This window comes from Natrix helvetica (assembly GCF_964273705.1).
Source record: "Natrix helvetica genome assembly, chromosome: 1".
Lineage (NCBI taxonomy): Eukaryota > Metazoa > Chordata > Lepidosauria > Squamata > Natricidae > Natrix > Natrix helvetica.
The window spans coordinates 48,458,766-48,473,705 of NC_138548.1; the positions used below are offsets into that span (position 1 = coordinate 48,458,766).

The following is a 14,940-nucleotide window of genomic DNA, read 5'->3' on the forward strand; positions in this document are numbered from 1 at the left end:
TGAACAGTGGGGTCATTTAACAACTGTGATGTTCACTTGATGACTTTGAATTCACTTAATGACTATGGTGATTTTCTTAATAATCACTGCAAAAAAAAAGGTTTTAAATCAAGGGCTACCTATAGTCTCTAGTCAATGCTCAAAAAGACTGCAAAATCTGCACTCATTCATATTTATGTAGTACCTTTTTTCACAGAAATCAAACTCTCATTTCCCTCTCCCAAAAGCCACATACAAATATTTTTATATGTTTGTATACGACACATGGTTATTTATGGTCCATAACAGATTTAAGAAAATAACATTTGATTTTAGATATACGTATTTTCCTGTTTGGCCATCTGGATTTAATTTAGGCAAGCATTATGATTCTTCACTGATATCATTTACACTGTAGTTTCAAAGTGTTATTTTTAAAAGGCAATGTTTATTTTAAATAAATTGCTGAAACATACATAGTGTTATCCATATGGAAACACTATGGAAAATTTTCATTCATCTACCATTTCTCTTACTCCCATATGGCACTAGATATGAAGACAAATACCAGTTACTGGTTAATATTAGATATATTTAATATTAGAAAATATGCACAAAACATATCTATTGATTTTACTCTGAAATTCTATGAATTTTATCTAATTTCTCTAAATGAAAAATTGAAGAACAAGGTTGTGTCACTTAAAACGCTAAATCCAAAATCTATAACTCCATTATTTCCATCTTTAGTCAGAATGATACTGTTTAAATGTAAGATGTAGACATGCTAAAAAGCACCGAAACTCTTTCCAAACTTTTCCATTGTGCTTAAATTCTGAATTTATTAATACAATACAATACAATAGTAGAGTTGGAAGGGACCTTGGAGGTCTTCTAGTCCAAGCCCCTGCCTAGGCAGGAAACCCTATACCGTTTCAGACAGATGGCTATCCAACATCTTCTTAAAGACTTCCAGTGTTGGGACATTCACAACTTCTAGAGGCAACTTCTGTTCCACTGATTAATTGTTCTAACTATTTATTTATCTATTTTTATCTGTCTTACAGACTGATTACCCACTTATAATTTTTTTCTTCACACTTTTTCTTTTCTTTAGATTTCCCAATAGAGTGTCTTTTTATAATGCATTTTGCCTTTATTGTCCTTCTTTTCCTGTCCTGTGTAAACTTTGTTTCATTGTTTTTAACCAGGAGCAATAATGTCAAAATGTTGGGCATGATAGCAAACAAGGGTCTGCCCTGTCTTAAGAGAGGGGCTCCCCTTGAGATGCACCCGAAGACTACAGTTGGTTCAGAATGCGGCCATGCGGGCAGTTTCGGGAGTCGCTAGATACTCCCACGTAACACCTCTCCTGCGCGGGCTGCACTGGCTACCTGTAGCTTTTCGGGTGCGTTTCAAGGTGCTGATTATCATCTTCAAAGCGCTCCATGGCACAGGGCCTAGTTATTTGCGGGATCGTATCCTGCCCCATACATCCCTTCGGCCGATTCGCTCACACAGAGAGGGACTCCTCCGGGTGCCGTCCACTAGGCTGTGCCAGCGGGCTACGCCCAGGGGAAGGGCCTTCTCTGTGATGGGCCCGACCCTCTGGAATGACCTTCCCCCTGATATTAGAACAACCACGGACCTCCGCTCCTTCCGTAAGAAGCTCAAAACCCACCTATTTAATCTAGCCAGCTTGGCCTAATTCCAGCTCTCCCACCCCAGCCTGTATTTTTAAATTTTGGTCTTAGGCTTAGTTTTTAATTTTTATAAATTTGTACAGGGGTTTAAAGTTTAATTCGTTTTTAACTATATTTATGATTATTTGTAAGGTTTTTTAATTCGGCACCTGTACACCGCCCCGGGTCCCTTCGGGGAGAGGGGGCGGTCTAGAAATCAAATCAAATCAAATAAATAAATAAGAGGCAACATGTGGTGACCTAGAAATATTCTTAATAACCAATTAAAAAGAGGTGAGGCTTTGAACGCTCAGCTGCACCCATCATTTTATTGACCACTCCAATTTACTTTGAACTGTGTTTAAAGTAAATATTTTAAATTGAATTATGCATTAGCCACTGGTCTGATTCGAATACACACTAACTGGTTTTAGACTGAGTCAGAGCTCCTCTGATATGAGTTTAAACCCAGAAGAGAAGTTGATTTTGAAAGTATATCTATCATTGATCTCTAGTAGCAACTATTCAAGGTCTTCCACCTTTTTTCAATCCAACACAAATTGAATGATACCAACATGAATACAATTGGAGAAGGAAGTCTGCCAAATTTTAAACCCGTAGAAGCAATGGCTTATGTTCTAGGTATCTTTACATTTTGCTATTTAATACCGGTATAAAAAGTGAACATTTTTATTTTTGGGTGAAATTATACAAATGTTTATAAAGATTATCGTTGCCTGTTGGATCCAGTTTGGCAAAGTTAATTATTAATAGGCTGAAAGGAGAAATGTGCAAGAATCTAAAACTTACTTAACTTCTGTGGGTTGATTACAACCTGGGAGTCACTCCGAAAGGCAATGTGGTTATCAAATTCCCACCCTCTTTAAAATTTATATCATGCCTTTTTAATCCCCCCCCCCCCGATTTTGTTTCTAGTAAAGAGCATTTATTTCTATTTTGCTTATTTTTTCAGCAGCATTTATGAAAATGACATATGAAAATGCCCTTTCTGAATGCATATCTAAACGTTCGGAAAGATACTAGTAGCATTATTCCCGTAGAAATTTAAAGTCTTCACCTTTGCGAGTAGAATGTAGATGATTCACTTCTTCCTCCTCTAATAGTTGTTTGTTTATTTTGGAGATGGTAATTTGCATCAAAGTGGCATACATCATAAACATGTAATTAAGGTTAATTATATCTCCAAATAATTTCATTTCATAATTAAATTTATTGGGAGGAATAATTAATAAAAAGTATGTAAGAGTCTCCCAGGACATGTTAAATTGATAGCAAAGGCATAGAATATTTAATAGGACATTTAGTGAAGATGAATGTACAGCAGAGAAGCAAAAGTTGAAGATTCAGCATATTCCAAGTTGACATACTATATTGCAACCCTTTATTCTCCCAAAAGAATCTAACAAAACTCTTTTAATAAAGGGCACTGAATTTTAGAAAAATTCTACTTCAGCATTCCTCTCCTTGAACTTTGTAGTAGCAAATTTGAGATTTACACCACTCAAACTGGAAGGCTCAATTACAAGTTGCAGAATTTTCTGCATCTTTCTCAACCTGGAGTATCTCTTATATGTCATAGAGTTTTAAGGAAAAAATATGTAAATTTTGCAGATTAATTTTCTTCCTATAAAATACTCTCTCTCTCTCTCTCTCTGTGAAAATTTTATATGGTTCAAATCAGATTGGATTTCAGAAGAATGATTTGGGTACCTGCTGAATCTTCTGATTTGGGTACCTTCTGAATCTATTTAAATCAACTAGATTTGGTTCAATATTTAGTGAAATCCAAAGCCTGCCTCTATCTGAAAATTTGTAAAAGATGTTTTCAAAAGCTGCAGAAGAGGGAACTTGATTTATCACTAACAGTTATTAGTAGGTTTGCCTTATAAGTTATAACGGCATCGAACATTAACATTGATCTCCCGATTAGAAAGGCAAAGGATTCTGAAAGGGGCAGAAGCAATATAACATTACTGAAGCTTCTCCATGTAGTTCTTTGGATTCTACCCTATCCAGTGGTGGATTCCGGACCCCAGCGCAGCCAGTACGCTGCACACGGGGCCGGGCGTCCTAGATGGGCATGCACACCACTGCCCTGCGACACCCAGCTGCCCAGCAGAGGTTGCACAGGCACCACAAGCTGTGCGCACGTGCACAATGGGCTGGTTGCGGTATTAAATGCCCATAGAATGCGGGTGAGTGGGTGGGCCAAATGAGCCATCATACCGTTATGGTGGCTGCTTTTCCTGGCTACTCCCGGTACAGCCGTACCAGGCCGTACCGCCCAGAACCCACCACTGACCCTATCTCTTCAGAACACTGTAATACATTATTTACTTTTTAAAATGCTGTATTCTTGATATTCTCTCCCCCACACAACCTGAATCATTCAGAATGTATTATCATTGGAGTATTAATGTTTTCTTTTATTCTCATTTAATATTTTGGGAATTGTTAGCGTTTGCTTTCAGTTGGTTTGGATTCAAAAAATACAATCTGTGTCTGGGATTGGAGAAAAGGAAAAATATTGTCCATGGCTCCTGGTCACACTGACAGAGTACGTATAATTTTATTTACTCTCTGTGTATATTTTAAGAACCTTTTTCTGTGTCTGGCACGTTTGATACAACCATTTCTAGTGGAATCACAAATAAGTGACAATCCATAGTTTATACTTTTGATTCTATGTAAGGCTTTTTACCCATATTTGCTTAGGAGGAAATTACAGTGAATTAAATATAGTTAGTATTATACTTATGTATCATATTTCTTGCAAAGAGCCTTGATTGGCTTTCATGATCATTTAAATTAACAAGCTTACCTGTTTGTATTATAAATCTACAAATATGTAAGAAGTTTAAGAAAATCTATTGGACAAAATATTTCCAGCAAAACCTTATATAATTTTTTAGATAAGGAGATGTGGATATATTTCTGTAAATATGTTTGCTTTTCTCTATAATTTATGTTATTTTCAAGACCAACATTTTTTTGTCTGTCCCCTATTCAGATATTTGACATTTCTTGGGATTTGTACCAACCAAACAAACTTGTTAGCTGTGGTGTAAAACATATTAAGGTAAGAAAACATATATTTCACTTCTGTTTCCATTTCGTCACAACAGATCTTTTCTACCCTTGTGTATACTTTATTTTTAATTGTTTGGTCTTTTGAGTTGTTCTGAAAGCCCTTAGTCTTCTAGGAGTTGAGTGGTCTCCAAATGTAAAGCTAAAAATAAATAAAATAAATCTTTTTTATATGGACAAGATAGAATACCTCAGGGGTGAACTGAAGATAGTTTTATTTAGAGCTGTAGTGGCCCAGTGATTAGAATGCAGTATTGCAGGGTAATTCTGCCGACTGCCAGCAGATTGATTCTCACTGGCTCAAGGTTGACTCAGCCTTTCATCCTTCTGAGGTTGGTAAAATGAGGACCCAGATTGTTGGGGGCAATACGTTGACTCTGTAAACCGTTTAGAGAGGATTGTAAAGCACTTTGAAGCAGTCTAAGTGCTATTTCTATTTTTTCTTTATACAATTTATAGACCACCATTTATTTATTAATTCTTTCATTTATAAAATTTATAGACGGTTTATAATCATGCAGTCATGCAGTAATAAGTTTAACTCCAGTTGGCCCAGTTGTGAAAATGTCCTTTCTTGGACATTCCATCTCCTTGGCTACAGTATTTGGCACAAAACTATTTAAACTGAAATCTTATTAGTCAGCATAAGCAGTTCCACTCTTGTCAAAACAAAATGAAATTAATACATAAAAGCTAAGTTATTTCCAACTGTTCTTTAACTGAGTTACACAACTGCTACAAGCTGGAATCAATCCAACTAACTTGATTGTCCTAGAAGAAGCTGTTGGTAGTTTCTAATTTCTAGAAGTGAGAGGGGCTGAAGCACAGAGGTAATCCTTTTATGTGGCAATTCTTGCGGTTTGGAACAGCCTTCCAGCCAAGATCAGAAGGTTTCTCTCTGTCTATTCATTTCAGGAAATGCTGAAGATGGAGCTGTTCCAAAGAGCTTTTGTGAACTGAGCAGCTGTCATCAGGGTTTTTTTGTATTGTTGTTGGTCTTTGGTTTTCATTGAGTGATCATTATTAATTTATTGGTACACTATTAATATTTATTCTGGATGTTTTTGTTATGAACATTTTTGGTTGACAAGTTGGAATGCTACCAGATTACAGTGATTACTGGTTGAATGAATAAATACATAACTAGTTATAAGATTATATAGAAAATGCTATCCAATATTCTTCAACACAATGCTTGAGAGAGCAGAAATCACAACAGAATCAAAGCTTTTCTGAATGAAGTCATGTTTGCTGTCCATCCAAAATCAGGCAACGGAGCCCTGGTGGCACAGTGGTTAGAATGCAATACTGCAAGCAAACTCTGCCCACAGCCTGGAGTTTCACTCTCCCCAGGTTCCAGAGGCTTTCCTGAAGCCTGGGGAGGGTGAAAATGGCATCACTCGGCCCTCTGGAAGGCCAAAAATCAGCTGATTGGTGCACAAATGCACTCCGGAGCTGACGGCACACATTCGCCATCATGGGTCTATTGGCTTAAAAAATGGGTCCAGTCATGTGGGTGCCTCAACTTACAACCATCATGACTTAAGAATAGAATTTCTGGGCTCCATTACAATTGTAAGTGGAGGACTACATGTATTGCATAAATATTTTCCTGGTTTATTTTGTGAGTCATCTGTTTTGTACTATAAAAGCTAATAAAATTCTGCAAAGCCAGGAATTTCATCAAGAAGAAGCAATGAAATTTTATCTGGTGGCCTGAAAACTTTTTCAAATGCTTTCCTTTCTAGAAATGTAACTGTTATGTTTACAAATATTGGAATATTTAAGATATGGTCAAAAATTCTTTTCAGACTGTAATAAAACATGGCATGTTAGCTGAGCAACTTATATAGAAACAAGGAAGCAACAGTTCAGTTGCATAGCTTGTCTTGAAAATTGAGCATTAAAGTTGAAGTTAGAAAAGATCATTGACTAGGTCTAGATTGTAGTCAGCCACAAATATTTTCCACTTAGCTAGTTATTTCCAACCATTAACTCTCATTGGTTCTTGCTAATGGTGGGAATCAAGATACCAAGTAACAATACATGGTTAATGTTTCAGGCTAGAGTTAATAAGAATGCAGCCTTAGCTATTTTTGTATACCAAAAACAAGCAGTGGTCCTTTCCCTTCCTGAAGCAGACCATTGCATTATTTGTAAAATCTTATTGTATATGGGAAAAAATGAAAGGTTTTGTCATGTCAGATCTTAAACAACTTACAGAGGAAATATGAATTATATTTTTCTCCTTGGAGATCTGCTACTTCATTTTCATGAAGATAATTAAAAAAGGACAGGCAACTGACTGTCAGACAGTGACGTGCAGTCAGGTGAGGCAAGTGAGGCACAGCCTCACCACTCTCATCATGAAAAAAAAAAAGTAAATGGAAAAAGCTGAGCTAGTTACTGCCTCACCGTGGATGACTCTGCTTAACTGTTAAAAAAAGCTGGAAAAGGTACGTGTGGGTTGGAGGGAGGGGGAGGAATTCAAACTTCATCCTCCTGGTGCTGTGCAGGGCTTTGGCGAAAGGCTCGAGGGAAGGACCCTGGCTCACTTGTGCTCTCCCTCCCCAAGAGAAGGAGAAGAAAAAGAAAAAGAAAGAAGGAGCAAAGGAGAAAAACAAATGCTGTCGCTTTAAATTGGAACTGAGCATGCCTGGCTGTGGAATTCTGGGAGTTGAAGTCCACAAGTCTAAAAATATTTGAAACCCAGCACTGTGTCAGTGCCTCACCAGTCATGAACCTCACCGCACGTCACTGCTGTCAGACAATAGTCATACAACTTATACAGACTATTTTTCTACTTATTTTTTATTTCTATTAATTTTCCTTTCTACTGGCAAAAGTGCAACCAGTAGCTTTTCAGCAGCCTTCACTGGAAGCTTTAGACTGCTGTCCTTATTAATTTAATTATAATTGATATATGTATGTATGTAGTATTTTATGGCATACTTTAACTTATTTAGGAACATATTACAGAATTTATTAAAAGCATTTAAATAGGAATTCGTATTTTAATTTTTAAATAGAGTTTCTGAAAGTAGAACAAAAAACAGGACAATTTGGTGTGTCTCACTACAATGAGGCTAAATATATGTTTCTATCTGATTTTATTATTTAAATATGTGGATAGTAAGTATATAATTTTGTTTAATTGTCTACAATTAGCTTAGTTGCAATTGCTCTCTCATTTATATAATATACTGTTTCTGTGTTAGAGTTCTATCAAAGCCTATTCATTTTATAAAATGTATTAATTTTAGGTACCTTTAGGTTTGATTTATTTTTATTTTATAAAGAATATTCTGTTAAAAATTTCTCAAGTCTTAACTGAGCATCCTTGCTTTTTTTCTTAATTCCTACTCATTCATTTGCCCTTACATATCATATCTCAATAAAATTGATCAGGTGCTGGTTAAGCTTTATTGGGAATGCATATTACTGCACCTGAAGTCAAAAATCTTCCATTGGATCTCAGGATTAACCTTTCAGCATGGCCTGCATAATTTCACAGAATTTATTTCTGAGTTAATCCTTTCTTTTCTTGTATTATTTGTCAGTTTGTTTTTGAATGCAAACCCCAGGTTACAATGGAATGGAGCGTTATTTCTGAATACCTATTCTGTAGACTCCTTCCTGTTTTTTTTAGAATGGCTGATCACCTGTTGCTATAAATTGATTCCCCAGACACAAATAGTATCTCAAGTTATTTATAAAAAAGGTATCTGTATATTACAGATGACAATCAAAGAATCATAAAATTGAAATTGGCTGTATCACAGTGCGACAGTTAAAACATTCTTGAGAGACATAGTTGTCTATTCTTTGCTTGTCCACGTCTCTACTTTTCTTGGCAATACAGTATTTATGTTGTCAAATTCCTCTTATGCTAAGCATTAGGACAAAGTTGTTTTCATGCAGGTGACTGCTGATATGGGAAAAGTGGGGGCATATAATTCAGATGCATTGGCTGTTGAAACCTGAGTGGAAGGAGGACATCTAGAAATGCTAGCAGTCAGCCACCAACTGATGCAGATAGTCCTCGACTTACAACCACAATTGGGCACAAAATTTCTGTTCCTAAGTGAGATCGTTGTGAGTTTTTTCTCCATTTTACGATCTTTCTTGCCACAGTTGTTAAGTGAATCACTACAGATGATGTGTTAATAACACAGTTATTAAGTGAATCTGGCTTACCCATTGACTTTGCTGGTCAGAAAGTCGCTAATGGTGATAACATGACCCCGGGTCACTGCAACTGTCATAAATGTCAACCGATTGCCAAGCATCCAAATTTTGATCACATGACTACGGCGATGCTGCAGTAGTCATAAGTGTATAACTTTTATCAGTGCTGTTCAGTGATGGGTTCCTACTGGTTAGGACTGGTTCGGCCGAACCAGCTGGAACCAGCAGCAACCCAGGCCTGCCACGCCCCCGAACTGGTTCTCCATCTTGTTTTTCACTTCTGTGCATGCACAGAACAATTGGAATTGCTTAACATTTCAATTGGAAACATTGTTTTCAGGGATTCTGGCCTATGTGTATCTTTTTCTGAGGCCTCTTGGGATTTTGATTGTGGTTTTTGTATATGCTTATAATTACTTCTGTTCTATTCTTTGTCTATTTTTGTCTGAATCAGATATTTTCTAGCTGGTTTTCACATATTGCATGGCAAGCTGTTGAGCAAGCAAGTTGTCAATCAAAGCAGTAGCATACAAATACTGTAAATACATCAAATACTTTAAATGAAAAATCTAGTAACTCACATTAGAATAAAACATCAAGCCAATATTCATATATGTAGCTCAAGCAGATGAGCTATCAAGCAGCTTCAGAGTTTAAAAGAGACCGAGTCAAGGATTAGGATATTAGTAAACTAGTTTAAGTTAAAAAATGTTGCCCAAGCTAATGAAATAATATTTTCTGTATGGGCCACTTAGATTTGAGGGTTTATTAATTCAGAGTGTCTTGGAGCTCATTTGTGATCTAGTTACTAGTTCTTAACACTTTTGAAAAAAACCTTACATGAAGAACATCAGTCTTTTATTTGTCATAGTCTAAGAAAACTACTTCAAATTCCCAAATATGAACCAAACATAGGCTTATGTTTGCCAAGCCCCCTGTTTGTTTCTGAGATGAGAAATGCCTACAGTATGTAGAATTATTCAGCCTTGCCTCTTATGGAACAAAGTAGCTCCATATTATCCAAAGTAGATAATATGTAAAAGATCTACTAATGTTATTTATATTAATTCATTAATATATAAGGGGACACGGTGGACTAATGGTTACGACACTGGGCTTTTTAACCAGAAAGTTGACAGTTTGAGACCCACGTACCTTGTGATGGGATGCGCTCCCATTCTTGCCGCAGCTCCTGCCAATCTAGCAATTTGAAAGCATGTAAATCCAAGTAGATAAATAGGTGCCACTTTGGTGGGAAGGTAACAGCACTCTGTATGCCTTGGTGTATAGTCATGCCGGCCACATGACCACCGAAAGGTTTTCGACTGATTCTCTCGGCTATGAAATAGAGATGGTTCCCGCCTGTAGAAACAGACACCATTTTTTAATATTAATTTTGCATTGTTTGTTCTTAAAGCCTAAATATTTTATCTGTCAATAGGATTTGTTCTGTATTCTTCACAGATATATATGATATGTTTCTTGCAAGATCACTTTAGATTTTAGTAGATTCACTGATACCAGTGGAACTTCTAATCCCATTGATTTCAGTGGCTCATCCTGCAGTATGTGTAAATATGGATTTACTATATAGACTTAAGAATAAATAATAGGGAATTCAGCAGTATTCTCTCTCAGAGAAATAGAAATAATATTACGTTCTGCATATTCTTTTATGTGGTTTGATGGAAATGGAAAACAAAATGTGAATTCTGTTTTACTATAAATGTGCAGTTTAATGATACAACTATGTTTCTTGATTTCATCTCTCTCCTGTAATATATGTAATTACAACAACATACTTCCATATTTCCTGTCTATATAGAACAAAAATGACACTGAAGTGCATGGGCATCATATTGTAAGCTTTTATTTACTTAAATATATGACAGTGGAAGGAGAAAGTCAAAATTTGGAGCTTTGCCTTGGCAGCTATCCATCTCAAAATTTTGTGTTTTAGTGGCTTAAAATACTTCATGAATAATGTTACTAAAGCAAATAACTTTTATGTTACAGTTCTGGAGTCTGTGTGGAAATTCATTGACACCAAAGCGTGGTGTATTTGGTAAGACTGGTGATCTCCAAACTATTTTGTGCCTCGCCTGTGCAAGAGATGAAATAACATATTCTGGTGCACTTAATGGAGATATTTATGTATGGAAAGGAGTCAACCTTATACGAACCATACAAGGAGCACATGCCGTAAGTAGAATTTTGATATGACAATCCTTATTTTTTTCTTCAGTTTTTTAAAAAAAACAGGCAGGAAAAACACTGGTTTGTAAATGGATTGCAGTAAAATATGAATTTTTAATACTTTAAAATATGTTTTATCCTGCCTTGATTATTTTCATAACTAACTCAAGGCAATGAACATACCCAATACTCCTTCATCTTCCCCATGACAAAACCTTGTGTGATGGGTTCGGCTGAGAAAGATTGACTGGCCCAAAATCTGCCAGCTGGCTTCTATACTTAAGGCAGGACTAGTTTCCTGACCTAGCCTGGTACCTTAACCACTAGACCAAACTGACTTTTAACTTCTTAACAACCAGAGTTGCTTGGCAATTTATTTATTAATTATATAAATATATAAACAGGCATGAAGCATTTTATGATTTTGATTTTTTTAATCATTTAGAATTAAATAACAGCATTTTTGCTTCTGTTAATGCCTTATGTAAACTCTCTTGCACACATAATTATAATAAAGCTTCATGAATATTCATCTCCAAATTTAGCATACTGTATAAAAAAACTCCCAAACACAATGTATAGAAAGGAGAAATATGATTATAGACCACATTCATTATCTGACATACAGGAGAAACAGCTGCTGGTTTCTTTCACTGGACAAGCCAAAGGATGTCTCCCTGCTAAAGAAATGGCACCTCTGCTTTGCCACCCATGTTGTATTGATTCTTCACTGAGTCTTGCCAGAACTCCAGCCTTCCTGGAGGGAAGAGGGGCTTGATAGCCAATCAGATGGCAGAGAAGGGAGAGCAGCAACTTGATAGTATCCCACTGGCATGTCCACAGATGCCCTCACTTTGCACAGATTCTCTGCAGCAGTGCTCAAAATTCGTTGGATTATGATCTAAGTTATAAACCAGACCTAATGATCATCCAGTTCTCTACTTTAGAGCGCTTTGTAACTTGAAAGATATAATCTTCCACAAACTAATGTTTAACTTCTCTGTACCCATACACCCCCGGAATCCCAACCCTTCCTTTAGATCAGGGGTGTTAAACTCAATTTTATTGAAGGCCACATCAGGGATGTATTTTACCTCAGAGGGCTGGGGATGGTGGTGGCCAGAGTCGGGCGTGGTGGTGGTGGTTGTGGCCGGGTGAGCTGTCGCCGGGTGGGCGTGGCCGGGTGGCCATGGTGAGCATTTGACACAGGCTGAAGATTCATTTTTTCCCCTTCTTTCTTTCGACAGTTCATTACTATGCTATACTGCGACAGAACTTTATTCCCTCCAGGAACTCCCCCTTTCTCGGGGATGGCCTTCTGGCCTATCAAGACGCTTCCTTAATGACGGATCTTGGGATCCTGAGAGGTGGCATGCGAAGAAGAGACTTCTTAAGGGTTTTTTACAGGGGCTTTTAAACCAAATTTTAAGGGGGGGAGGGGGGGTTGATTCGGATGGCTCAGACAGGCTTGGGGGGGAGTCTGCCAGGGCACAGGCCAGCGCTAACTAATGGGCGCGGGTTGGGAGGGCTAGGAAGGGTTGGGATTCCGGGGGAGACATTAAGCCATTCCATTGGGGGGTTCACCATCTCTACTGTTTGTGGGAGAGGCAGATATGGTGGGGGGCGAGGGCCAAATGATGTTCGGAGGACGCGGGTTTGCTGTTTAAGAGTGATCGCACGTTCTGACCCTCATTGCCCTTCTCGCACTCCCGGGTGCCCGGGATTACAGGACCCTGGTCTCCGGCTGGTGTCGCTTAACGCCAGATCTGTGGTACATAAGGCTCCCCTCATTTATGACCTCATATAAGAGGGTAGAGCGGACCTGGCGTGCATTACGGAGACCTGGTTGGGCCATGAGGGGGGGGTGCCCCTTAGCGAACTATGCCCACCAGGCTTCTGGGCGTTTCACCAGCCGAGAGCCCAGGGCAGGGGGGGGGTAGCGGTGGTTATTAGGGAAAGTCTCAGACCTCAGGAGGTCACTGTGCCTCAGATAGGCGGGTGTGAGTCCCTCTTTGTGAAGTGGGGCCTTGGAGCTCAGGTGGGCCTTTTTGTTACATATCTGTCTCCCTGCTACGTTTCATCGGCCCTGCCGGAGCTGCTGAATGTGTTAGCTGGATTGGCGGTTGATTTCCCCAGGCTTATGGTCCTGGGGGATTTCAATCTGCCTTCCATTGGCGAGACATCCGAGTCAGCTCAGGAGTTCATGGCTTCCATGACAGCTATGGACCTAACTCAGTTAATTCAAGACCCCACCCATAATGGGGGACCCACGCTCGACCTGATTTTTCTTGATGAATGATCTAGATTTAGGGGATATTTCTATTCAACCCTTGTCATGGTCTGATCATTTCCTCATCAGGCTTGACTTCCATACTGCTACCCCTCGCCGCAGGGAGGCGGAACCGACCAGATGGTTCTGCCCCAGGCACCAGATGGACCCCGAAAGGTTCCTGATGGAGCTTGGGACTTTTCCTGAATCCCTTGCTCACAACTCGACCAAAGCCCTAGTGGAAGCCTGGGATAGGGCGGCCGCTGGGGCCTTGGATCGCGTTGTGCCTTTGCGGCCTCTGACCCGGTGTCGATCCCGGGTGGCTCCCTGGTTTACCGAGGAGCTCCGGGAGATGAAACGCCGGAAAAGATGCCTAGAGAGTGGCTGGAGGGCCAGCCGGTCCGAATCTGATAGAACACTAGTAAGAATTCATATTAAATCCTACTTAGTGGCAATGGAAGCGGCAAAACGGCAACATTTTTCCGCTCTTATTCCGTCCGCAGATAACCGCCCAGCCGCCCTGTTCAGGGTGACCCATTCCTTACTTAACCGAGGAACTGGGGAAGACCCCTTGCAGGTAGGGCTGAAGAATCTGTTCAGTATCTGCAGGATAAAATCGCTCAAATCCGGACAGGCTTGGACTCTGACTGGGTAGATTTGGGCGAGCCGACGGGGATGAATCTTGAGGAGACAATCTGGGATGAGTTTGACCCTGTGACCCCCGAGGGCATGGACAGGATTATGGGGAGACTCAGTGCTGCCACTTGTGTGCTGGACCCGTGTCCCTCGTGGTTAGTTTCGGCTTCCCGGGAGGTGACACGAGGCTGGCTCCAAGCGATTACCAACGCTTCATTGAGAGAGGGGTTCTTTCCCACCGCCTTGAAGGAGACGGTGGTGAGGCCCCTCCTTAAGAAGCCTTCCCTGGACCCAGCTTCTTTAGCCAACTACCGTCCAGTCTCCAACCTTCGCTTTGTAGCGAAGGCTGTCGAGAGTGTGGTAGCACGTCAGCTTCCCCAGTACCTGGATGAAGCTGTCTACCTGGATCCGTTTCAGTTGGGTTTCAGGCCCGGGTACAGCACAGAGACGGCATTGGTCGCGTTGGTCGATGATCTCTGGCGGGCCCGGGACAGGGGCTGCTCCTCTGTCCTGGTCCTATTAGACCTCTCGGCGGCTTTCGATACCATCGACCATGGTATCCTACTGCGACGACTTGGGGGGTTGGGAGTGGGGGGCACCGTTTTACGGTGGTTCTCCTCCTACCTATCGGATCGGTTGCAGTTTGTGTTGACTGGAGGGCAGAGATTGACCCCCAGGCGCGTCACTTGTGGGGTGCCCCAGGGGTTGGTTCTCTCACCCCTACTGTTCAACATATATATGAAACCGCTGGGCGAGATCATCCGTGGTTTTGGGGTACAGTATCATCAATATGCTGAAGATACCCAACTTTTCATCTCTACCCCAAACCACCCAAACGATGCCCTCGACGTGATGTCCCGATGCCTGGAGGCTGTGCGGATC

At 39.9% G+C, this 14,940-nt stretch overlaps 1 protein-coding gene across 7 annotated transcripts in view; it reads left to right on the forward strand.

Annotated features, from left to right (window-relative positions):
* The window catches only part of EML5 (EMAP like 5), a 97,769-nt gene that overhangs the window by 7,377 nt on the left and 75,452 nt on the right, over positions 1–14,940 (forward strand). For 6 of the 7 annotated variants that reach the window (XR_014174101.1, XM_081938402.1, XM_081938408.1 and 3 more), the window contains exons 3-5: positions 4,141–4,239; positions 4,693–4,761; positions 10,974–11,159. Coding sequence is in view for 6 of the 7 variants with exons in the window: in XM_081938402.1 (XP_081794528.1) it covers positions 4,141–4,239; positions 4,693–4,761; positions 10,974–11,159 (354 nt within the window). In the remaining variant the exon portion in view is untranslated. Of the gene's footprint in view, positions 1–4,140; positions 4,240–4,692; positions 4,762–10,973; positions 11,160–14,940 lie in introns of those variants that run through there. The other variant, XM_081938404.1, reaches the window with a different exon arrangement.